Source organism: Diabrotica virgifera, chromosome 8 (assembly GCF_917563875.1).
Source record: "Diabrotica virgifera virgifera chromosome 8, PGI_DIABVI_V3a".
In the NCBI taxonomy this organism is placed as follows: Eukaryota; Metazoa; Arthropoda; class Insecta; order Coleoptera; family Chrysomelidae; genus Diabrotica; species Diabrotica virgifera.
In genome coordinates this window covers 63,188,745-63,216,570 of record NC_065450.1, presented here as the reverse complement: position 1 = coordinate 63,216,570, position 27,826 = coordinate 63,188,745, and the positions used below count along the sequence as shown (strand labels likewise).

Here is a 27,826-nt window from a genome sequence, read left to right as displayed (position 1 = left end):
ACTTGCTTACATTTGATACTAGAAATTTTTTTTATAAATACAGAAATAAAGCTTTTTTTAAGCACTTTAAGAAATTTGTAAAGCGTTTTCCCCAAGAATGCTTCATTATTTGGATATTTCACATTGAATTATTATATTTGGAATTTTTCGAATATGAACCTATTTTCATTAGCTATAACTCTGCTTTTTCTAGGTACAGAGACCTAATATATACATCATTTTCTTCACTTTTTTATAGGCTATATTTTTGCTAAGAATATTTTTTTCTTCCACAAAATGCTTACGTTTTGAGTTATTTGCTAAAAACCGTCTAAAAACGTGGTTAATTTGTTGAAAAAAGAACATATTCACTTGAAAATAACTCGAAAAGTATTGATTTGGTGAAAAAATTCTATAGAACAAAAGTTGCTTAAAATTAGTCAGTTTATCCATTTCGGGACTTATCTTGGACATATATTTTTTCACACTCGAGATGGGGTAAAACTCAACCCCAGGGCAAAAGCACACATCGGCACCATATCACTTTTTTCTTTGACATGTTAGCTATGCCTCTGCCAAATTTCATGTCAATCCAAACGGTTCTTTAAAATTTACAGCAAAAACCGTGAAAGAATGTACTAATGTAAGAGAGTGGACGATAATGACACAAGAGCGACTTTAATGGAAGGACATAACCGGAGAGGCAAAGACCTATCCAGAGTTATGATACCAAAAGAAGAAAACGAAGGACCTAGACCTCCAAAAGAATGGAAATGGAAAACGGTATGTCTGCAATCTATACAAGAATAAAAGCGATGGAAAGGAATTACCAAGGGCTTAGTGTCACCAACACGTAGAATTTACGGAATAACAATTAAAAATCGACATTAAGAGGAAAGGAACAAAATGCAAAATTTTGACGCCTGCCATCAATGTATTTTAAATGTAATAATTTTTTTCGAATCCTGAGAAAACTAATAAGTATTTTTAAAAAATTTAAACGCAGAATGAAAGACAAAATTATTACCGAGGGCGGAAAGTCATTTAGAATAAATAAAAAGTTTATTTTGAATGAGATATTTGAAATTAAAAATCACACTAAATTTTATCTTAATTTTTCAGCCCTGTAATTTATTAAAATAAACAATATAGAAGTTTTCAGGGACTTTTGGCCCGCGGTTATAACGTAATCTTTCATTCGGCGTTTAAATTTTTCAAAAATACTTATTAGTTTTCTCAGGATTCGAAAAAAATGAATCCCATTTAAATAGCATTGAAGCCGAAAGTTCGTACCTATCCCCTTAGGTAAATAATTAAGTTTTTTCATTGATGCGGTATTTTTTAAGATTAAATTTGTTTACATTGGCGTTTTTTTTACACAATATTATGTTAATAATATTTTTTGGGCCTACTGTTTACAATTTACTGATTTTCAAAATAATATTATTTTAATATTAATTTTAATTCACTTAAAGTAAATCCTTTAAATGTAGATATCAAAACATATTTACTATATTATTAATAAATAAACATATCAACAATGTAAGGATCTTTCCAAAAATTTTAAATAACAACGTTAGTTAGACAATTTTAGGTTTATATCTCTCTATATTATTTGCTATATCTCTTTATATCACTACAGTATAACTCCTTATAGTATTTGCTAGTGATTTATATGTAAAATGAGCCCAAATAGAATAAATAAAATCAAATAAGCCATATACAGGGTGTCCCAGACTAATTTAGCCACGCTATATCTCTTAAACGAATGGAGATTTTCGAATGGGAGAAAAAGTGATATATTCTACTTGTAATACACTTTAATATGGCGTAAAAAAAATAATCCTCTAAATATTCATCCCTTAGTTACAACCCCTAACTTTAATTTTTTTAATAGCACGCTGTATATTTTTTATAGTTTTGGATGTGGTCTTTTATCGTCTATTCAACACATTTTTTGAAAATAAAATCGGTTCATAGATAACCAAGAACCTATCAGTTTATATTTGTTAATTGTGTGTCCCAGACTAATTTATCCAAGCTATATTTTCTTAAACGAATAGAGATTTTCGAATGGGACAAAAACTGATCTATTCCATTTGTAGTACACTTTCATGTGGCGTAGAAAACATTCGTCCCTAACTTACAGGGTGCTATTTAAAAAAAATAAAGTTAGGGGTTGTAACTAAGGGATGAATATTTAGGGGGTAATTTTTTCTACGCCATATTAAAGTGTATTACAAATGTAATAGATCAGTTTTTGTCCCATTCGAATATCTCTATTCGTTTAAGAAATATAGCCTGGATAAATTAGTCTGGGACACATAATTACCAAAACTAAACTGATATTTTCTTGGTTATTTACGAACCGATTTTATTTTCAAAAAATGTGTCAAATAGACAATAGAAGACCACATCCAAAACTATAAAAAAATATACAGGGTGCTATTAAAAAAAATAAAGTTAGGGGTTGTAACTAAGGGATGAATATTTAGGGGATGATTTTTTTCTACTCCATACTAAAGAGTATTAAAAGTAGAATAGACCACTTTTTGCTCCATTCGAAAATCTCTATTCGCTTAAGAGATATAGCGTGGCTAATTTAGTCTGGGACACCCTGTATATACACCGGTATTTTAGGCGTCAACGCCCTTCCTGTAGGGATCTATGGGGAGTATCACCGAGCCGCAAGCCCTTATCCCTTGCCGTACTGCTCCCTCATAGGCCGATCAGATGCCCGCATATTCCAGTCTAAGCGCCAGATTCATATTTAGAATTTTGTACTGACGCGTTAGGGTAAGAACAGAACAAGTGGGTCGCGGTGGAGGTGAAGGTGTCGGTCGCGGTCGATGTCGACATCCATGTAAAACAAACACATTGTAATGAATGGAAGAACGATGGAGGTTTAGCGCGATGCCATCCAGGAGGTTTACATCGATGCTTTTGAAAATAAAATGAGTTTGTTTTACATGGATGTCTACTGCGTGGCCTACAAGGATGCTTCCCTGTGATTGGTCCGTTCGAAGCCAAGTTGTCATTACCTGCGCTATCTTAGTTGATACTTTTTATATAATCCCTTTTTTGTATTCAGTTTATTTTTGAATTTCTAAAGCACTTAAATACTGTAAATTTTTGAAATATGAAGGAGGATCTGATTATTTACAGCTGACATTTCGACACTCCCATCGAACAAGGTTGTAACTCAAGTTACATTTTTTTTCAGATTTCAACACAGGCGAATTCAGCAAAAAATTGCGCACACGTCAATATAAACGACATAGTTTAATTCTCAATAGTTTGGCTAATACTCCATTGAAAAAAGTTGTATTTTAACTTACGTGTGCCATTCTAGCGTGAAAAGGCAGTAACACTGGATACTCCCTATGTTAAATATTTACTTTCTTTATAGTTGACGATTAACAAGGTTTTTAAATGAGTTACAACTTTGTTGCACGTATGTTTAATTTATAAAGTATTCAAACTTATGGTGCATCTCATAAGTCAATTTATCGAAATATAAGTAAAAAAGGATCTACGGACTTTTTTTCCTTTTTGATAGTTGCGGTGGACAAAATAAGTATAGAATAGTGTTTGCTACGTACTTCTATGTAGTGAAAAAGTTTAATATTAACATTACATAAATATTTTTTGAAATAGCACATTCACAAAACGAGGGTTATTCAATGTATGCCCTTATAGAAAAACCGAAAAATATTAAGTCGTATATGCTCCACACCTATGGATGGATAACCATGATACGATATGCCAAAGCATCAGGCAAGCCTAAATCCGTAACTGAAATAAATCAGAAGCAGATTCTAAATTTTAACCTATTTAAGGACACACATGTTAATTTTGAAGTAGATATTAATAGTAAAACAGTAAAGTAATAAAGTAAAATGGTTTAGAATTAAATATTTACAGATACGCAATAAAAATGCGAAAAATTTGAGATATTTTATATCATTTTTTTTTCATAGTGATAGAATATTAAAGTTATTGTAAAATTTATAATTTCCAATTAAAATTGTGTAAACTGTGAATTGATATTTTGTTTAAATATACCATAAAAACTAATTTCCTCCTAGCTATATTGCATATAACTCAAAGCATACAACCTCTTAATAGTTAAAGGGGAAAAATAATTAACAGGGAGAGTGTAAAATGGTTGTTAGGCGAGTTACAACCTTTTTCTACGGATACTCATGTTTAATCTCAAGGTTGTATCTCAATCAAACTCAATATTTTCAATAGCTAATAAAATTACAAAGCATACATCTCATAGTAATCCCTTATTATGTTATAAATATCATATCACATCAGTGTAAAATAGTCTAATCATTTCGCTACAAATTTTTAAAAATTCATGTTTTCGTTTTTTGCCTCTCCTGTAAAATCGCTAAAAATGAGTTACAACCTTGTTCGATGGGGGTGTCGATTTCATCACTATCATCACTTGACTGAAACAACATCGCAAAAGCACAGTCTTTTTGTCATTCAAATTTCATTAAACTATACAGTCGAACCCGCTTATTGGACTAGCATTCGTGCCAAGCAAAAATATTCTTATAAGCGGGATATTCTAATAACCGATCATTGGTGGCAAGCTGAAATAAGTGTGTCGAATATACACTTATTTATAATACATACTAATAGTACATACGAATAGTACATACTATGTCAATATGTATATGCATATGGTTTTAGGTCTTTTTATGTCAATAAAAATTTATAATCTATTTACAAAAATAATTACGAAACGATTAGAAAATAAATTGGAATTGGGTTTTAGAAAAGACTTCCGAACAAAAAATCAACTATTGGTAATAAATAATCTTTAGAAAAATGCTGTTTCTAAAAACAGCCAAGTGGGTGACAATAATGTACCTATAGAAATTTGTAGACAAATGAAATTATTTTATGACCTTGTCGGTGAACGATTGAATTTTCTGTGGGACAGGAGCGTTTACTCATAACACAGTAATGAAGTGTTTATTAGGTACCTAACAAACCGCAATACTATACAATAATATAACAGCAGGCTTTCGAAGCTCTTATCGACAAACCATTATACCAGGAAAATTTTAAATTTTTAGGAAATTGTACACAAAAATTTATTCGTTAACCTGAAAAAATTATCCTATTATGCGGTATTAGTTTACTAAACCATATTCCAATAAACAGATAAATTTATTAAAGGGTAAATGAAAACGTTTCGGGACCTCGAATCTATATTGTATTAACCGGGATATTCCTATAACCGGTACGCTAATAAGCGGGTTCGACTGTATCATTTGATAGTGGTTCTAGCTCGACTGGCAGCGCAGGTGATCTCCTTGCTATGTGATGTCGACATCGATCGCGACTTAACTAGTGGCATCCACCGCGACCTACACCTCCACCTCGACCTACTTGTTCTGTTCTTACTCTTAGCCTTTTTTGTTTTTCCGATGGCCTGGTTGGGCTTGAACTCATATACCTCACGTCGAAGTGAAGTGCGTGTCAGCCGCTAGTCGCGCTGAGCTATCCGATCGACGAAAAAAAAAAATGATTTATACAATTTCAAAAATTGTAAAAAAAACAGTACCATTTAAGAGAAATGTTATAGACAAATTAATGACCGTTTTGAAGTGCAATTTTCAGCTTCACGACGGATTTGCTTGAAAATTTGGATTTAGGTTCTACTTACCCTCTACTTCAAAGTTGGTAACTTTATCCATCAGGTGGATTATCTCTGAACTGAGATGAAACATAAGCTGTTTTTATTTTTTTATTTTACTCAAATTTTTAGTACAACTAATTGTTTATTTTCCTATTTTTAGCCACCACTTCCCAAAGCAAGTTGGACTAATACATTGGATTGTACGTACGATAGATCTGTCTGTGTTCAAACTCAAGGTATTACGAATCCTACAGTTATTGGTTCGGAAGATTGTTTATATTTGTCTGTCTATTCTCCAGATGTAAGTATTGATTCCAACTATATTAATATTCTATTGGCTATAGGAATTGAGTCAGTACTCGCAATCTTAAGGTTTGTATATTTATTAATAGTTTTTACACAATTATGTGGCAACCGGTTTCGAGGCTTACACTTTATACCTCATCTTCAGGCCCAGTACATAAAGTCTTCACAAATACAAACTACAAGCTAAAAATCACAAAAAGACAAAGTCTCTTTGTCTTTTTGTCTTTTTGTCTTTTTGTCTTTTTGTCTTGTCTGTCTTTTTGTGATTTTTAGTTTGTAGTTTGTATTTGTGAAGACTTTATGTACTGGGCCTGAAAATAAGTCATAAAGTGTAAGCCTCGAAACCGGTTGCCCCATGATTTTGTAACAACTATTAAATATATATACAAACTTTAAGATTACGGGTACTGACTCAATTGCTATATCCAATAGTATAATGGACTCGCATTGGCCACCCTTTCATCATTTATATTAATATTATTAGATAAAGAATTAACACTGCCATAATTCCGTCCGTCCCTGGCGTTCTGTTTTATTTTTTTTTAGTTTCTTGATTATCTGAATCACTTCTTCATAACTTTTTACTAACTCGGTGGACGGTGGACATTTGCTCTAACCAATTGTTTCCTATTATCAAAGCAAGATTGAAACCAATTCAAAGAAATACCTCCAGCTCCGTGGAAATTTAGTTCTTTTATCAAAATATCGTGATTTACACAAACAAAAGCTTTGGCAGCATCGCAAAGAACGGTGGCAGTGTGAAGATGTTCAGTGCTTGATAAACTTCATGTAGTATGTACAGAAAACATGGCATCAGTGGTACATTTATTATTTAAAAAGCCGCACTGATTTTGTTATAAAATGTTGTTTTCAACTAGAAAGGACCTAAGTCGGGCTTTTATGAGTCTCTCAATAATTTTGGAGAGTACCGGTAGAATACCGGTACATACCTATATGAAGAGGAATAATTATGGCTGTCTTTAGAACATCATTAATTAGTGAGATGACGACTTCTAACATATTTTCGGGGAGATTTAAGAAAATTTTTATGGATAGTCCATCGGTACAACAGAAATCTTCCTGTTTAATACTATTATATTGATTGTGTGTTCAGATTTATCAGTTGGTCTTATAAAGAATGAATTCGAGACCTTTCTTGAATTAGGGAGATAGGAAATGGGATCTTTTAGTTCCTCATAGAATCTTTCAACCTATTCTTCATCAGTCTCTTCCGTCGGAGCATATACACTAACCATGGTCTTGTTATGCAGTTTACCTTTGAGTCTTATGGTCCAATTTCTGTCTGATATTAGTGTATACAGAGTTGGGATAAAGTATGGAACCAAGCAAATATCTTTGAAACGAAAAGAACAATATTTATGAAACTTTGCGTGCAAGTACAGTGACGCAAAAGGCATATGGTGCCATATTCTTTGTTACTACTCCACTTCCGGTTTCACCGGAAATAACCTTAACTTATTTACTTTAAATGGGACACCCTGTATATTTTTGCAGATTTTAAAAGAACTTGTTATTTTTAATTCATACATACCAAGTTTGGAAGAAAAAACTCTTAAAACAAGAAAGTAAATCTCTTTACAGTCAAAAAATAAGTTAATTTATTTACATTAGACCAATGATATTAAAAATAAAAAAAAAATAATTTCAAATGTTGAAAATGCTTGCCATTCACCTCATGAAAACATGCAAGCCTATAAATAAATTCGTGAGTCACTCTTTGCAAGATTTCTCCACGTATTAGTTCACATTCATCAATTATTATTCTTTGTCTCAAATCCTGTGCGCATGTTGGTCGCCTAACGTAAACACGTGATTATAGATAACCCCAAAGAAAAAATCTAACGGGTTGAGGACCGGAGAACGAGCGTGCCGCTATATGAATCCTCTACGTCCAATCGATCAATTTGGAAAATTTACCTCTAAAAATTGAAAGTTCACCATAACCGATTTATCATTGATATTTCCATATGATCTTTTTCACTTAAATGACCATTTTTAAAACAACTTATTTCTGTCAATTAGTTGAGTAACGGTTTTACCTACTATACTAAATTCAAATAACTTATGCAGTGCATGTAAACAACAATTTTAGTATAGAGTATAGATGGTACTTACTCGTTTATTTCCTACTACGTTTAGCCCGATCAAATAAAATTACAATACATGTAAATCAAAATGTAATTCCGTAAAGGTTGGAATAAATTTTTTATCAAACTTTAGGTCAAGACAAAAGATATTTTCAAGAAAGTATATGATTCATATGAGGGGATCATTGTTTAAATAATTAAAAATGGGTAATTTTTGCACAAAATTTATTTTTTAATTGCTGAGGTAATTCATGATTTAATTAAGATTTTCACATTTTTTTTTTCTTCAAAGCTGAAGAAACAGTCTTTTATATAAGACTTGCTAAATTAAATTTGATCCTTAGTTTATTTAAATAATTGTGAATCAAAATTGAAAAACAAATTTCCAAAAAAATATTATTTGCATTATAAATAAACACTATAAAACATTTAGTTTTGCAGAAAAAGTTGCACTGCAGTACCACTATAAAGTGTAAAAAAAATTGGTTAAAAAATGTTGAGTAGTTTACGAGATATTTAATTTGTTTATTAAAAATTACCATTTTTTCAATTGCAAAAATGCGGTTGTTGCCGATAGAGTATAAAAATTTTTAAGATCTGATTTTTTTTGCATTTATATACATTTTCGCTAAATGCATTTTAGCAAATCAAAATTTCAATTAAACTCTCCTACAAAATGGCGTTTAAAATTTGTTGTAATTTGTTTAAAATTTGTTTTTTAATAACATTGTCGGGATTAAAAATTTTGAAATTATTTTTCGATATTCATGTCCTGGTAATATTTGACAAATTTACAATAGAAAAATTTTTTCTAGAAAGCTTAAATGAAAACTTTTTGTCTGAAAATTGCTGGAGGGGTACTTTCAATATCTCCGTTAATAATGGGCCAATTTCAATGTTTTTTTTTAATTTGGGGTAGCGTATAAAAATAATAACACATACATGACCCTTTTTGCAATAAATATTCGTCAATTTGTTATAAACTATTTCTTTTTTCAAAATGTTTTTCTCTAATATTGTCATAAATAAAAGTTGACACCAAAGATAACCACAAAACAGTATTAAAAAAATTTTTATTTTAAAAATTTAACGAAATTCAAATTTTGTTACAGAAATATAATAATTTTATTCTTTGTACCAATCACTGGCAAAAGCTCACAAAGTTAATGTGAATACAAGAGAAAATATTATATAAAAAAATTGAGGACAACCTCTATGTATATTAATATATATATATATATACAGTATGTGTGTGTTTATGTTTTATTGGCACTGGTTTAAGCAACCAACTGGCCAGAATATATATACAGTAAAACCTCTCTTAACCGAAATAATTTGGGGGGGGGGGGGAAGCCGTTTCGGATAACAAGAATCTGGGTTAAAAATATCAAATATTATTTTTTGTATTCTTCTTGTATCAAATTAATAGTATTCTTTGTCAAAATTGTTATTAAAAAATAGATAATATTATATAGGTGATTTCGTAATTTGTTGTACGAGTATATTAAACTGCGTTCTTTAGTTATATGAAAGCAATGTTGACGATGTTGACAAATTAACATCGAGTTGTTTCCGTTTTTCGATAAAATTTTACTTTTTTGACGAAATGATTGAAACTGTCAGCCGTTTCGGTTAACGGAGGTTTTACTATATGTATATAAGGGAATAAAAATTAACAAATAAGTATGTACATAGAGTGTATAACAAATAGCTTAAGTAATAAGTATGTACATATAGCTTATAAAATTAAATATTAAATTCACATACTTATATTTTATTATTGTGCAAAGAAAAAACTTTTTATGTTTCTTTAACAAATGTTTAATGCTAATTCAGTATCATTTTGTTAACTGTTTTATAAAAAAAGTTTATTTCAATACTATTATGGGGTTATCTTTTGTGCCATTTTTTAATTAAATATCATATCTGAAGAAAAAAAAATGAAAAAAATTGTTTATAACAAATTAATGAATATTTATTGTAAAAATGGTCATTTAGATGTTATTATTTTTATATGTTATTCTAAAAAAAAACATTGAAATTGGCCCGCTATTAACGAAGATATTGCAAATTACTACTGCAACACTCTTCATGCAAAAACATTTCATTTAAGGTAGCTACGAAAATCATTTATTTTTAAAATATTCTACAATTTTTACTCTATGTATAAATGGCACTGTTGAGTAGTAGGGTTGATAGATGTACCTACTTACACACTTTTAAATGTTAATATTGACAAATAAACAAATTATGAATTTTTAAACTTGGAAAAGCTATCTCGGCAAAAAATGGTTCTAGCAAAATATTTTTCTTTTTTAAATGTGTCAAAAATTACCAGGAACACGAATATCTAAAAATCATTTCAAATTTTTTAATCCCGGCGATGTTATTAAAAAAACTAATTTTAAACAAATTACAACAATTTTCAAACGCCATTTTAGAGGGGAGTTTATAATAAATTTTGATTTGTCAATGGATTTATCGAAAATATATATAAAAGCAAAAAAATGAGACCTTAAAAACTTATATACTCTATCGGCAACAACCGCGTTTTTGCAATTGAAAAAATGGTAATTTTTAATAAACAAATCAAATATCTCATAAACTGTTATTATATTTATCAACCAATTTTTTTATACTTTATACTGGTACTACAGCGCAACTTTTTCTGTAAAACAAAATATTTTATAGTGCTTATTTATAATGCAAATAATATTTTTTGGAAATTTGTTTTTCAATTTGGATTTAAGATTATTTAAATAAATTGAGGGTCAAATGTAATTTAGTAAGTCTTATATAAAAGATAGTTTCTTCACCTTCACAGAAAAAAATAGTGAAAATCCTAATTAAAACATAAATTACTGCAGCAGTTAAAAAAGTAAATTTTGTGCAAAAATTACCCATTTTTAATTATTTAAACAATGATCCCCTCATATGAATCATATACTTTCTTGAAAATATCTTTTGTCTTGACCTAAAGTTTGATAAAAAATTTATTTCAACCTGTACGCAATTATATTTTGATTTTATTTTATTTTATTGGTCTAATTGTATTAATAAAACAATTATCTACGGACAATTTTTAACAAATTTTTTCTTCCAAATTTGGTATGTATGAATTAAAAATAACAAGTTCTTTTAAAACTTGCAAAAATATACAGAGTGTCCCATTTAAATTAAATAAGTTAAGGGTATTTCCGGTGAAATCTGAAGTGGAGTAGTAACAAAAAATATGGAATCAGATGCCTTTTATATCACTGTACTTGTATGCAAAGTTTCATAAATATTGTTGTTTTCGTTTCAAAGATATTTGCTTGGTTCCATACTTTATCCCAACCCAGCATATGCGATAACGGATTTTCGCAGAAAATTTAAATGATTAATATTAAAAAATACTTTTTTTAGATAAAAGGCGTTGACCTTCCTGTACTTTTTTGGATCCACGGTGGGGCATTTGTTGCTGGCAGTAACTCTTTCGACGCGTGTAAACCAGATCATTTTATTAATCAAAATGTAGTTGTAGTAATGATACAGTACAGATTAGGAGTTTTTGGCTTTATGAGTACTGGGGATTCAGCCTGCCCAGGAAATCTCGGATTGAAGGATCAAGTGATGGCACTAGATTGGACCATACGCAATATTCGTCATTTCGGAGGTAATCCAAAGGATATTACAATAGGCGGTCTAAGTGCTGGTGGTGGATCCGTTGGCTATCATCTACTTTCTCCAAAATCAGCAGGTAAGTTGTTTTCCTGTATTGTAACATTAACACGTCAAATGCCAAAGCCTCGACGGTGGAAGCCATTTTTGTATAACAGCTCCAGCGTGGATAACAAAGGCAAAAAAGATAAACTATAACTCGACAAATTAAACAAACATAAAAATATACCTAGTGCTACGTAACCTTACGGAGTACCTCGGTAGCTGTAAGTCTTCAGAGATCTAGGGGTGTGGATTCTTGATAGATTTTAAATATAATAGAAACTTAATTGCTCGGGGGGCGCCATAGTTAAAAGAAAATGAAAGACAAAACATACTTAAAACTTAAAAAAAAAAAATAATTAAAGTAACAAGTTAATAAAAATATATAGTCATCATAAGATACAAACACATTTACATAAATATAAATATATCAGGACCTACCTTAGTGTTTTTATGTTGATTTCTCATTTATGAAAATGAGAAAGGGATCAGATAATAATATTATCAATCAAAAAAAAATTATTATAAAATGAATCAACTTTTTATTAAAATTAAAAATTAAAAATGAAATGATGGATCTCTTGTAGAAAACATACGAGATTCTGTTTACAAAAACAATAAAAAGGTTTGCAAACAATACCTTGTCATATAGTCCTGTCCTTATTCTTTACGTTGTTAATGTCCAAAGCACGCACTTTTCACTGAATTTAGATAAAGAATAGTACAAAAATGTTAATTTTTATAAAAAGTTTCAGCAAAAAAAAAATAAATAAACTTCCAAATCTGCTCATATTGACTTTTAAATAACTTTTGAGGTATTTAGGATTATATTTAACACTTAATCCATATCTGCTTACAAAAAGAAACTTAGGTAGTGTAGTATACATACGGTGACCATATGTACTTATTTAAGTAGGACAGTACTTATTTTTAAATATTGTCCTAATGTACTTTAAAACCTTTCTAAGGACACGCGAATGTACTTATTTTTTCTAAAAAATGAATATTTTTATCTTTTACTACTTTTAAACAAATTTCTTTGTATACTGTTCCAGGTATTGCAGCTTTTATGTCTTGATGGTTTCCAATATTTCCATTCTTTTGTTGACTCTTCTCATGACTTCGTTGTTTGTTACAGGCTCGGTCCATGCTATCTTCAGGTACCTTTACCCACAATCCAAATGCTTCCAACTTTTTAGTAGTCGACGCGTTAATTGACCATGCTTCTATCCCGTAAAGCAGAGTCGAGAAATATAACACCTTGCCAGTTTTTCTTGCACAAACTACCTTTCTCATTTTATTGAAGTTGGTTCTTGTCTTCTCTATTCGAACTTTGATTTCTTTGGAGTAATCGTTTGTGTGATTAATTATTGTGCCAAGATAGTTGTAGTTTTCAACTTGTTCTAAAGTTTTACCTTTAATTGTCAGTCTTTTACCATTATTTTGGGTTTTTGATATCCTCATAAATTTAGTTTTCTTGATGTTTATTGATAATCCATATTGTTCTCCATACTCAACTATCTTGTTCATTAGCTTTTGGAGGTCTTGGAGGTTGTCCGCTATTATGATAGTGTCGTCCGCATATCTAATGTTGTTAATTGGCGTTCCATTTAGGTACCTTTATTCCTGCTGTTTCTCCCTCAAGAACTTTTTTCATAATTTCTTCAGAGTATGCATTTAATAGTAGTAGTGACAATACACATCTGATGCGTGTTCGTTAATGCGTATGTGTGCCTGCTGTTAATATAATATAGATTTGTTATAATTCAAAGGTCATTGTATTGTAACTGTTTTGCTTTTGAGGACGTCCATTAGCTCTTTGTGGCGGAATTTATCGAAAGCCTTGTTGTAATCTATGAAACAGACGTACATATCCTGGTTCACATCCAAGCATCTCTGGATTAGTAGTGTAAATCCAAAGTGGGTTTCTTCAATATCCATATCAAGTGTTTGGTAGTTTATGAATGATCTTTAAAAACATTTTAAGTGTGTGAAACATTAGACTTATGGTGCGGTGGTCGTACACAAAACACAAGTCGTGCACAAGTGAAACATTTTTACACAAAATGTGTAACCTACCTAGAAAACTGGAGTACAAATTTTCATGAATTTAAACTATTCAAAAGCATAGATCTAAAGCGGGCTCCACACTCTCGGCGAAGTTACTTCGCCAAAGTTGACCGAAGTCCGAAGTCCGAAGTACCCTCTCTACACACTCGTTCTACTTCGCGAGGAAGTGTGATACCGACAAAGAGCGGTGCGATACCGACAAAGATCCCTTTGACCAGACCGACAGAGAATGGAAGTAGAACGAAGTGAGGCAAAGTTACACAAGGTGGCCATCTACACTCTCGTACTTGTTGAACCTCAATCGACTTCGGCGAGAGTGTGGAGCTCGCATAAGAAGTGAAATAACATGGAACGATGTTTGTTATTCTCTCGAAGCTTTTAAATTGTATAACCAAGGCAACCATGTTAAACGAAGTTCAACTCTTTGACGAACTGGGAATTTTGAAAGACGTGGCTACAAGTGAAAAAATTGCTGAGTGGAACAGTGAAGAAAAAAATAGTCAGGATCGATGGCTTAAAGTTTTTAAGTGTGTAGATCAATTCAAACTGAAAAACTTACAAATATTATGCGAATTTATTTATTGTCTACCGGGTACTAGTACGGCTATCGAGCGTTTATTTTCTGTAATAAATAATTATTATTGGACGTCGGAAAAGTCACAAATGTCCATATCCACTCTCAAGGCAGCGATGCTGGCAGAGCCTATTTTTACTTCAAATCAGGCCCGAGGCACTTCACAATTTTCGGCACTTCACAATTTTTTAATTAAATATGATTTAATAGTAATAATAACTTTTTTAAATGAATTAATTATTTAATAGAAATATGGTCGCACAAAAAATTTAAATTTTTATTATCAATAAATAAAATTAATACTTAAGCAATTAAACATTTTTTAAATACAGTGTGTCGCATTTAAGATGAATACAGCCCTATATTTCGGCTATCAAAATAAATACAGATTTGAAGTTTTGCAGTAATACAGGTTGAAGTTTCACATTTTTTAAGATACTCAACTGAAATTTAAATTTTAGTCGTGTTCTACTGCGAATTTACATACCTACACGGTAAATTTTCTATATTTTACTTCGTGTTATCGACAGATATCGGAAAAAGTTATTTGAAAAAGTTGTTCCAAATTTTCTTCTAACTTCAAAATTCGCACTTTTAGTTACCCTAAAATTCATCTCAGCGTCCTGAGATACATCTCGTCGGGCCAGCCAATTTTAAGTTTTAGGGTCCTGACTACAAATAATGAAAAAACTAAAGGTGCGAACTTTGTCATGAAATTTGGTAAGTGGGGTTAGAATAATATTTGGAACAACTTTTTCAAATAACTTTTTCTGGTATTTCTAACGCGAAGCAAAATATCGAAAAATTACCCTGTTTGTGGAGTCGCAGTAGGCTGCGTTTAAACTTTATTTCAGCTGAGTGTCTTAAAAAATATGAACACTCAACCTGTATGACTGTGTAAAACCGTTGTAAAACTTCAAATCTTTATTTATTTTTATAGCCAAAATATAGCTCAGTTTCCAACTTAAATGCGACACACTGTATATATGTCATTTTTTTTGTAAATAATTTGGTTGTTGAACCATAAAAGGATAGACCGTTCTTAGGCAAAAATTTAATGGTTGGTATTATTCATTGAAGAAAGTTTCTTCAATGTTCCTTTTCTTCTAAATAACTTTTTTTTCCATTCATTTTGCAATTTGTCCTGCTGTACTACTTCTCTTGGCTAACCTACCAATAACTGTCCTATTGATAATTTTTCCAGTCATTATACCCATCGAAAGTTAGAAGAACAAGAATTTTCGTGGAAATCAGTTAATCAGTTTACAAACCTAACAATAGACACGGCTACATTTAGGACTGTAAACTAACATAGCTTTCATTTTGAAATTCCAGATTTAAATGTTTTGGCCAAAAGAGTTATTGGCATTGTCGTTTTCTATAGGAGATGACGGAGATGTACCTACTTGTGACAGGTGACGTTGCTTGAAAATCAACAATGGAGTCATCATTAAATTGATCATTTCTTGTTCGTAAATGAACGAATTTTGAAAATTTATTTTGATATTGCAATAAAAATTTTTCTTTCCGGGCCCCATTAAAATGCGGTCCCGAGGCAGGTGCCTCACGGGCCTAGTGGTAAAATAGGCCCTGGATGCTGGTGTGCGAAAGTTTTGATGAGACTTGTATGAAATGTTTCATTTACTTCAGTCGAAGCCTGACCTTCTTAAATTAATTTTAAATTCAGAAAAATATGAATAATGCAAAAAACCGGAAGAAGTTGAGGCTATTCCAGGTCCATCATCTAAAAACTCTTAATTACAGGCTTGTAACTTTTTCAAAGTTAAAGTAATGTGTTGTTTAGTTTAATTGATATATTTTTTTATGTTTAGCTACATAGTTTATTTTTATTTTTAATGCCAAAAAGTTATATTTGTCCAATAACAAGATAAATTTTGCGTTTTTAATACATTTTTGTTTTTTGTACTTTTTTTTCTTTCAAAAGATATGGTCACCGTAAGTATACACTAAAATAAACTGGCTCTTTGCCTAACAGCGGCATTTGGCTTGTGACTAGGAAGTTACGAAAGGAGAACAGACAAGGATCTACAGACCGAGCGAGTCTCGTAAATTGCACGGCTTCGAGCCACGCTTCACGCAACCGTATTTGCGTACTTGTGTTTCGAGTTGCGTGGTCGTGCGGAGTTATAATTTACCAAATTTAAATATAATCGTTTCTACTGATTCATATAACGTAATATTAAAGTTTTTAATATTGCTAATATCGATACATTTTTGGCAAAGTAACGTAAGTGACATTTTTGAAAATCAGGTTTTTTCATTACACTAACGGTATTATTATTCAGAAGCCACTGCCAAAGTGTAGTAAGCCTATATTATGTTTAAAGTAATTCTAGGCTTACTACACTTTGGCAGTATCTTCTAAATAATAATAGTGTTAGTTTAATAGAAAAACATGATTTTCGCCAAAAATGCCACTTACGTTACTTTGCCAAAAATGTATCGATATTATTAAAGTTTTTAACATTGTATTTTAATATAATTTTTTTTATTCATAATAATATTACCTAAGTATTGCACCTAGTTCAAAAAAAAGTACAAGATAGATACCGCAAATCTTGTATAATTTTATACAAGATAAAATTGCATTTTCATATGAAAATGCAAAGCAAATAAGCAAAATATACAATTTGCAGAGTAAATGCTTGTTTTTTTGATAATATAATACAAATTGTATATAGGTAGGTAGAGTAACTAAGCGTTGAGTAGTTATAGCAAAAGTAGCTACGCCATCTGTAAAAAAGGTATACTACATTCATCTCGCTAAACTCAACCGTTATCGAGATAAACGCATTTTAAATCTGAGAGACAACATAATTTTTTGCATAAGTAATATCATTGTAGTTACACCCGAAAAATAACTTAAAATCATAAAAATTTACAAAAATGTATCGCAAATTTCTTCAAAGGGAATTTGCGATGCAATGACATAAATATGAGAACTGGCACAATTATTATGGTTTCATGTTTATTTTTCGGGTCTAGCTACAATTTAACATATATATATATATATATATATATATATATATATATATATATATATATATATATATATATATATAACAGCGCTAACAGGCCTTATAGGCCTACGGCTTCTAAATTCTGGATAATATTTCTCCATTCTGTTCGGTCCTCTGCACTCTTTCTCCAGTCCTTCACCCCGATTTCTTCCAAATCCCTCTCTGCAGCCTCTAACCATCTCTTCCTTGGTCGACCTCGTCTCCTTTTTCCCAATGCTCTGTCATTCAATATTCGTTTGACGTTTCTAGTTTCTGGCATTCGAGTAATATGTCCCAGCCATCTAACTCTTTGGGCTCGTATTTTTGTCGTTATTTTTGGTCTCCCATACATCCTCATTACTTCTTCATTTGTTCGTCTCCTCCAGGTTTTCTCCGCTATCTGTATACCTCCAAAAATTTTTCTCAGGATCTTCCTTTCCCATATCTGTATCTTCTTCTCCTCTTGTTGATTCATTACCCACGTTTCGCTCGCATACAACACTGTGGGCCGTATTATCGTTTCATACATTCTGATTTTCGCGTTTATTGATACATTTTTTGCTTTTAATATCGTGTTTAAGGCACCCACAACTCGACTTCCCTTCAATAATCTTTTATCTATTTCTTTTTCTTCCCTTCCAGTACTGGTTACAGTCACTCCCAGGTATTCGAATTCTGCTACTTCCTTAAATTTATATTCATCTCCTTCTCCTTTCATTTTTATATAGTTATCCTCTTTATTTATATCTCCTTTCATTACCATGTATTGTGTTTTTCCTTGGTTGATTCTTAATCCATACCTTTTTGCTTCCGCTTCGAACTTTTGGAATATTTTTTGGAGATGTTCCTTTGTTCTTGTTAGGATGACTAGATCATCAGCGTAAGCTATAAACTGCTGTCTGTTGTTAAATATGGTACCGCTTGTATTAATTTTTATCCTTCTTACTATGTGTTCTAGTACCAAGTTAAATAAGTCTGTAGATAGAGGGTCACCCTGTTTCAGTCCTTTATTCACTGTGAATTGTTTTGAAAAATTTCCTTCCAGTGTTATCCTGTTTTTTGTATTGTTGAGCGTCATTCTCACTAATTTAACCAGCTTTCCTGAAATACCCAAGGATCTCATTGCTTCATATAGCATATCTCGGTCCACTGAGTCGTAAGCCTGTTTAAAGTCAATGAACAACATGTGTAGTCCCAAATTTTGTTCGTAGCTGTTGTTCTGTATTAGTTTTAATAAACATATTTGATCTGTTGTTGATCTTCCTGGTCTAAAACCTCCTTGGTATTCTCCAATGATCTTATTTACCTCCTTTTGCAATCTATTTCGGATGATTTTTGCAAGTATTTTATAGGCCACTTCTAATAGCGATATTCCTCTATAATTTTCGCAACTTGTTTCATCACCTTTTTTGTAGATTGGACAGATGAGTGCATTGTTCCATTGTTGCGGCATTTCCTCTTTTTGCCAGACTGTTAATATTAGTCGGAAAATTTTTTCTTGCAGCTTTTCTCCTCCTACTTTAAAAATCTCTGCCGGAATTCCGCTTTCTCCTGCGCTTTTGTTATTTTTTTGCTTCAATATTGCTTCTTTTACTTCTTGTAGTGTAGGTTCTTCTTCACGTTGTTGTTCTGTGTTATCCTGTTCATGTTGTTTTATTTCCTGGGGTTCTGCTTGTTTATTTTCATTTAATAGTTCTTCAAAATACTCCGCCCATCTGTTCAATTTTTCTGTTGTTTCTCCTAAAAGCACACCGTCTTTACCTCTACAATAACTTGTTTTACTCTTTGCAGTTCCTCGAGATTTTTTTACTTCTTGGTAGAAATTTCTTATTTCCTTGTTTACGTATGATTCTTCTATTGTTTTCAACTGTTTGTCAAGATGTTCTCTTTTCTTTTTTCTGCAGATTTGTTTTACTTCTCTTCTTGCCATTTTATATTTTTCTGTAGTATCCTGTGTATTATTTTTGTCTTTTTCTATTTTTGCTTTATTTCTACGTATCAATGCTATTTTACAATCCTCGTCAAACCAGTCTCTTCGTTTCTCTGCTTGTACTTTTCCTAGACATAGTTCCGTTGCTTCTGTCATCGCTATCTGTATATTCCTCCATTCTTCATCAATATCTTCTGCGGTGGGGTAACGAAGTCTTTTATTTATCTCTGCCACAAATTTGTTTGCCGTTTTTTCTTCTTTAAGTAATTCTATCCTGTATGTTAATCTTTCTTTTGCTGTTCTTGGGTTTCTTGGCAGCTCTTGTTTAAGTTTGGCTATCGTTAGAATATGATCGCTATTGGTATCTGCCCCTCTGTAGCTTCTGGAATCGGTAATTGCTCTGATATGTTTACTTTCTATTAATACGTGGTCTATCTGGTTTTTTGTCCTTCCATCTGGAGATATCCAAGTTATCTTATGAATATCCTTATGGTCAAATCTTGTGCTTACAATTTTCATTTTATTTTCTGTTGCAAATTCAATTAATTTTTTCCCATTTTCATTTGATTCCTTATGCAAACTTTTTCCACCCGTTATACTTCTGTAAATCTCTTCTCTTCCTATTTTGGCATTCATATCTCCTACGATTATCTTTATGTCATATTTCTGAATTTTATCCATCAAATTACTTAGCTTCTCATAGAACTCTGTCTTGGTTTCTAGGTCTTTTTCTTCAGTGGGGGCATGTGCATTAATGATGCTAATTTTTCTGTACTTTCCTCTTATTCTTAAATAACATATTCTATCTGATATTGCTTGGAAGTCTATAACTAATTTACTTATTTTTTCTGTCACCATAAATCCAACTCCAAAATATCTGTTTGTCCCGCCACTCTTAAAAAAGGTTCTTTTTCCTATTTTGACTATTTCAGTTCCCAACTGTTTTGTTTCTTGTAAGGCCAGGATGTCTACTTTGTAATTCTCCATAATATTATCTAAATTTTTTAAGGCACCCTCTTCGTACGTACTTCGTACATTCCAGGTTCCAATTTTTATTATTTCCTCATGTTTTTCTTTATTTGTATCGTTTTTTCCCTCATTTTCCAAAGTCGTTATTCCTTTTTTTGCCATGTCAATACCATATTTCAGCCGCTGTTCTTCGTTTATTAGTTTTTTGAATTTTCTATCAGCTGGTCTCTCTCCTCGTCCCATATCCAGATTTTGCCATTTACTATTAATTTCTTGTAGCCGATTTTCGTTTGCTTACCTTTGCTTCTTTCTTCCTTTGCTATTTTAGTTATTTCCTTTTGTATTTCTTTTTCTTTCGATGTCAAATCGTTGTTTATATAGATACGGTCTTTATGCTGTTTAAGTTTACTTTTCTTGTTTAGGATTTCCATTTTATCCGTGAAAGTTTCTGTCTCTATTGCGCATACTGTTTCTCCTATTTTTGTTGCACTTCTTAGTTTTATTTGTGTTTGCAACTCTTGGGCTATGAAATTTTCCATTTCTTCTTTTAATTTCTTATCATCATTTGTTTGTACTTTCAACCCAGTTACGATCAAGCTTTTCTTTTTGCTAAATTTCTCCAGTTGCTCCATTCTTTCATGTAGCAATTTTACTTCTTTTTTTAGTTTTTGATTCTCTACTTTTACATCCATTAACTCTTTATTGGTTTGTTGTTGTTCTTTTCTTATTTGTTTTATTTCCTGAAGCATTTCATCATTTTTATTCATGAGCTCTCTCATCATCGTAATCATAACATTTTCCATGTCTTCATTTTTTTCGTTGCCTGCTTTGCTTGGTGACCGTTTTGTAATTTTACTTCTATTAAAACAATCATCCAAGTTTTCTCTTTTGCGTTTCGTTTCGTCATCGGTTTCACTTCCTGTGTCATTATCCTTTCTTTCCATTTTCTAAAAGTGCCCCGCTAAATGTTACAATTAGAAAAATCTGTATAGAATACAATATAAAATATAAGGTTAGTTTAAAAAAAAAACCTATATTAGACACAATCTATAAACTTAATTTAGAAATTAACTTTAAGCCAGTTCGTAATCACCGTAAAAATTAAAATTATTGATTTTTAATTCTCGCACTATTTTAGATTTATTTTATAAGTCCGACTCTGCACTGCGAAAATAAATCAAGTCTGTTTGACCCATCAAAACTTGAATTTCTTATCAGTGGTTTTATTTTATTTATATTGTTCGAATAATTATTCTCATCTAAAATACCTGTTTACAGTAAATAATGGAGAGATCTTACTTTTTCGATGCTTTGGACGATTTATTTTCACTCACTAGTGCACTTGTACTTTTATTTACACACTGTGTTAACTTGGCGATTTATCTATTCGTAATTCCAATGGAAATTGGATTATTCACGGAACAGACGTTAATCAACCTCACAATTTGCCTACCAGGACCGATCACAATTTAACATAGCTACATAATATCAAATTTTTAAACACCTGACGTGTCCCAAGTACGAGTGTGCGAAGCCGTGCAATTTATGAGACGCGCTCGGTCTGTAGATCCAAGTGGAGAACAGCTTCTCACACTACATTTTCAGGAACTTAAAAAACTTGATTAAGGACAATGTCGGAACTTAGTCTTCGAACTTAACTTTCTCAGAAAACTAAACTCTTCAGAAACCGCGCCGTGACGGCTCCCGCCACAAGCTTTGTGAAACAAGCTTTTCTTGAACTCTAAACCTCTCTCTTTGAAAGCCCAAACATGAATTCCCTCCTTAAACCAAAACGCTTCCTTCCAAAAACCCACTCCATTCCTCTAATTCTACCCTACTCATTCAAACAACCAATAAGAAAAAAGTTTAATCCTTCCTTTTTTAATCATTGACTAATAAAAAAAAATAACTAAGCTTCCTACACTTTTTATCGACCAATAGGTAAAAACAAAACACATTCTAAGCCCAACCTACTTGGTATGGAATCACCCAAAATTAGTTTGCAAAGTCAGCAAAACTAACTTCGTTCTACAGTTCTCAGGAAAGAAATTGCTGAGTGCACACTCCTACACCTGCGCATTCTGATAATGTTATGAGCACGTATGTGTATCTAACTACCAGGAATATTGGAGCCAAAACGATCATTAGCTACAATGTAACTCTTTTTTACATCACAAACTGACTGTTTTAAGTTCAATTTTTGGGCGATAATATAAACACTGAAAACCGAATGTAGATATGTCTACAAAATATTATAACGTCTTTCTTTAACCAGACGGATAAACTTCAAATTCTCACGCATTTTTTTGGAACAGAGATAAATTCAATGAATTTACTTAGCATATGAAGCGATATTCTTATGTCTACAGGGTGAGACAAAAATATGTAACAATGACATTTACGATTTTTGGTTTCTTGATGAGGCAAATTGATTGAGTTCTTACTGAGGCAGTACTTATTGACTGAGGCAGTACCAGAAACACAAGAAATAAACTCTAATGCTATCATAATCAGTCCGCCAATCGCGTTCACTGTTCACAGTGGTCTCTACCTCTACACTGGGCCGCTTGTAGCCTGTTTCCCGCTACTCTTTTTGTTTCGTCGGTCCATCTAGTCGGTGGCCATCCTCGGCTTCTTTGGTAGTTTCAGTGCTGGATTTACCACTAGGCCGACTAGGCCGCGGACTAGGGCCGCAAGCAAAAGGGGGCCGCAGCGTTTTGTAAAAAAAAACTTTTTTGGTAAAAAATTTTACTAATTAAATTAAAATCAGTAAACAATTTTTCAAATAAGAGAATGGCTGTTCTACTAAACACGTGGTACGGTATTTTACAACGTTTTGACCGTGACCCGTCAAAATAGCCCGGTCAAAACAGCCCCGTCAAAAAAGCCCCGTCAAAATAGCCCTAACACAAAATAGCCTCGACAAAATAGCCCGCAAACAAAATAGCCCCGACAAAATAGATCACACACAAAATAGCCCCGGTCAAAACAGCCCCGGCTAAAATAGCCCCGGCGAAAACAGCCTCTTATAAACAATTACATAATTATTTATACAAGGTGTCCAAAAACTTTATTTTAATTTAAATTATTTGACAAAACGGAAGAATTCATTTAATTTAAAATGCATTTTACTGTTGCCGAAAACAGAAAAAAATGTTTATATCATAAATAAACATTGATTTTCGCTTATCTTAAATATTCAAACTTCCAAGAGGCAGGGAAGACAGGACTCGAGTTCTCTGAAAAGACCATTTTTATTTAATGTGGTTAAGATAAACATCTGAATTGAGGATAATTACCATTTCCGAAAAAAATGTATTTTTAAGGAATGATTTCATGATGCATTCTGAAGGGAGCTTTTGTGTCGAGGCTATTTTGTCGGGGCTATTTTGTCGGCGGGCTATTATTCCGCGGCTATTTTGTCTGCAGGCTATTTTGTCGGAGCTATTTTGTGTGCGGGATATTATGTCGGGGCTATTTTGTCGGAGCTTTTTTGACGGGGCTATTTTGACGGGGTACCGTTTTGACAAGAGTAGCAAAACATTAACTGCTACAGACTTGAATGTGACTTGCAACATACAAATCTCTAAAGCAGTATGCATTGAGTCTGAGAGAACACTTTGATTCCTATGAAAAAAGAGGAAAAGAGTTGTCTAAAAATGAAACCTATATTCTTGAAATAAAAAGACGACCAAAAAGAAAAGCGCTACCTGGCTAAGACAAAGAAGATAAATCCACTGAACCCCACTTTAATGGCAAAGAAAACTTAAAGATTCAATGTTGTAATTGACACGCTTTATTCAGAATTGAATGAAAGGTCCGAGGTTTATTTCAGTCTTAATGAAGAGTATGGATTTAAAACAACTTATCATCAATTGCCAATGAAGAAATCAGAGTAAACGTTACTATTTTGACTAAAAAGTATCGAATCGACATAGATGGCGACTTGGGAGAAGAGTGTGTACAGTTCAAATGCTTTGTTAAAGGTATATTTGATGAAGAAAGAGAACCTCATGACAACAAGATTACCAAGCCTCCGAGAAACACACTTTTGGAGTATCTGAAAATCATTCATGAAAAACAGTTAACAACATTATTTCCGAATATGGACACGGCTTTACGCATTCTACTATGCATGATGACATCTAATGCATCTGGAGAAAGATCATTTAGCGTGTTGAAAAGAATCAAAAACTACTTGAGTAACTCGACTTCTTACGAAGATTCTAGATTGTCTAGTTCGGCCAGTTTTGTTTCAAATGCTGAGCTTTTTCAAGCCTTAGACTGTAAAAATTTGATTAAAGATTTTGCAGCCAAAAAATCTAGAGAAGTGAGTTTTTAGAGTTTAGATAATATGATATTTATTATAAGAGAATAATGAATAATGAATTAAACGATCTAATTAGAAGTTTATTTGTTGTATTCTTATGACTGGTTGCACCAACATGCGTTGCACAATTGAGTCTTAGATCAATTTTCAGCTTGCCACAATGGATTGTCATGTGGAATGTATTGATAAGAATTGAAAATTATGGTGCAACGTATGTGACACTTAAATCGGCCCTATCTATAAGCTGAGCAGGGTTAAGCTGTAGCTTAAGATGTGTTGGTGCAACCAGGCATTAATATTTTTATTTTTCATTACCGTAGCCTATTACTAGTTAGTCCAAAAAGCCACTGCGCATCCGCTAGGAAAAATATTCTAATTCGGATTTTTTGCACAATCTTACTCAAAAAGGACCGCTTATAACAAATTTGCATTTTGCCAGGACCAAAAGTTGGTCAACAATTTTTTAAACGTTTTTTTAAACTACTTAAAAATAGGAATATTGAATCTATTTTGGCAGCAGAATTACGAGATATTTATGAGCTCTTGAAATGATATAGTTTCGATTTTTAAACTCATCCCCTTCACCCCCAAACAACCCTTTAATTGATTTAACTTAAAAGAGAAAAATGCTGAGAAAACTTATTGCGGATATAATTCCTATAGCTTATATATTCTAAAAATAAACTATTAAATCACATGCATTTCGATTATTGAGCTACAACCCCTTCGCAAGAAAACCACCCCATCTTCCCGGCTTAAGAGAGAGTTGTACTTAAAATGCATTAAATTAATTATTTGGCGACTACGTATCATTTAATAATTTATGAGCTCCCAAATTACGCGCATTTAGATCAGTAATTTGCAATTTATTTTGTATAGTGCAGTCACTGAAGGTAAAAATCAACGATTACCTTCAATTTCGGTGAACCTTGATCGATTGCCACGAAAATTGGTCAGTGGTTAGAGGATACCTCAAGAAACAAAGGTCACATGGTACCACCTTGCGCCTTTACCCTGAGAGTGGATACCGCCCCTTCTCGGGGGTGAAAATTATTTTATAAAAAATAACTGCACAAATCAATAAAGGGACAAATTATAAGCAAAATTTGTTATATAAAGTTATTAAAATAAGTCAATACTTTTTAAGTTATTAAAGATCAAACATTTTAATTATACCGTGAAAAAAATGCATGATTTGAAGCGGTTTTTCGTAAATCACTTAAAAACTGTAAGCTTTTACAAAAAAGTTAAAATAGTAGTTTAATTCGTATAGCTTATATTCTAAGAATAAACTCTTAAATCACGCGCATTTCGATTATTGAGCTACAACCCCTTCGCAAGGAGACCATCCCATATTCCCGGCTTAAGAGAGAGTTGTACTTAAAATAATTTAAATTAATTATTTGGCGACTACATATCGTTTAATAATTTATGAGCTCGCAAAATATACGCATATCAATTATTGAATTGCAATTTTCTTTCTATAGTGCAGTCACTGAAGGTAAAAATCAACTATGACCTTCGATTTCGGTAAATCTCCATTCATTTTCACGAAAACTGGTGAGCGGATAGAGGATACCTCAAGAAACAAAATTAACAATAACAACTTGCGGTTTTAGCCTGGGGTATATGTCACCCGTTCTCGGGGGTGAAAATTACTTTATTAAAAATAACCCCACAAATCGAGATACAGACAAATTATAAGCAAAATTTGTTATATAATGTTATTAAAATAAATCAATACTTTTTGAGTTATTAAAGATCAAATATTTTAATTTTTGTGAAATAAAACGCATGATTTAAAGCGATTTTTCATAAATAACTCAAAAACTGTAAGTTTTTACAAAAAAGTTTTCATCACTAAAATTGAAGCTAATAAAAAATGTAATAAATTGCTTACTTGAAAAGCCCAGTGTAGTCGCCAAATAATTAGTTTAATGCATTTTAAGTACAACTCTCTCTTAAACCGGAAGATGGGGTGGTTTTCTTGAGAAGGGGTTGTAGCTCAACAATCGAAATGCACGTGATTTAATAGTTTATTCTTAGAATATATAAGCTATAGGAATTATATCCGCAATACGATATATTTTAAGTTTTATCAGCATTTTTCTCTTAAGTTAAATCAATTAAAGGGTTGTTTGGGGGTGAAAGTGATGGGCTCAAAAATCGAAACTATATCATTTCAAGAGCTCATAAATAGCTCGTAATTCTGCCGCAAAAATCGATTCAATATTCCAATTTTTAAGTAGTGGGTGACTCAGACTAAAATATTAAATTTCTTCTCAGTGGAACGAGCTCAAAATTTTTAATTTGCCGAATATGAAAGCTCATAAATAGCTCATTAAGCAGCGCTATTTGTTTTTTTATTTTTGCAAGTGGGGGGAGGGGCAGTTTAACGCGGGTCTATCTAATGCTATATCTTACTATTCGCGAATGCTTGTAGCATTGTATCTTAATAAGGTAACAAAAGCGATTGAAATATATAGTTTCTGAAATCTCAGTATATAAACTATATTATCTTCTTCTTCTTCTTGTGACTTGTCTGTTCCAAACGTTGGCAATTAACATGGCTATTCTGAATAGTTCGGCAGATGACAATCCGAACCATTGCCGTAAGTTTTGAAGCCACGAGTGTCTTCTCCTCCCTAGACCCCTACTGCTGTTTTTAAAAACAGCAATTTTACAAACTATTTATTATAGTTGATAAAATTGGTGAAGCTGGTAAATTTGGTCCTAATACTGTTTCCTGCAGTATACCAAACTTACTGAATAATTTAATGTTACCTGACTCATTCATATTGACAAATCAGATCTATCTTATACATTTTATACTAGATGCCTTTAAAATGATATTGCCAATATTTATAAGTTACGTTCCTTGGACGACATTATTGAAAGATAGTTCATTCGATTATATGAAATCAACTTTAAGTTAAGAATATTCGTCAAAAAATCATAGCATGCTATTTGCCTTTAAACAGAAACTCACATACAATGATGACAGTAAAATTCTCGTGTTAGTGATCCCATTGTAAATTACGATGAAAAATCCAGAAAAAAAACATCATGATACTATCCTGATATTGTAAGTATTTGATCTTACATTTAGTTTACTCTCAAAATTAACAACAAACTCTGATTTTAACATAACAAAAACTAAACATAACAAAAACAAA

At 31.9% G+C, this 27,826-nt stretch overlaps 1 protein-coding gene across 1 annotated transcript; it reads left to right on the top strand.

Moving 5' to 3' along the window:
• The first annotated feature begins 660 nt into the window (after positions 1-660).
• On the top strand, positions 661-27,586 carry LOC126890169 (venom carboxylesterase-6-like). The gene is made up of 4 exons (XM_050659022.1): positions 661-762; positions 5,802-5,942; positions 11,461-11,794; positions 27,351-27,586. The coding sequence occupies exons 1-4, from the start codon at positions 661-663 to the stop codon at positions 27,584-27,586; spliced, it is 813 nt and encodes a 270-aa protein (XP_050514979.1).
• Positions 27,587-27,826: the final 240 nt, after the last annotated feature.

Coding starts and splice junctions, on each gene's coding strand:
- LOC126890169 (XM_050659022.1), top strand. CDS start 661: ATGGAAGGACATAACCGGAGAGGCAAAGACCTATCCAGAGTTATGATA. Junction 763..5,801: donor AAGAATGGAAATGGAAAACG/GTATGTCTGCAA, acceptor TCCTATTTTTAG/CCACCACTTCCCAAAGCAAG. Junction 5,943..11,460: donor TGTCTGTCTATTCTCCAGAT/GTAAGTATTGAT, acceptor TACTTTTTTTAG/ATAAAAGGCGTTGACCTTCC.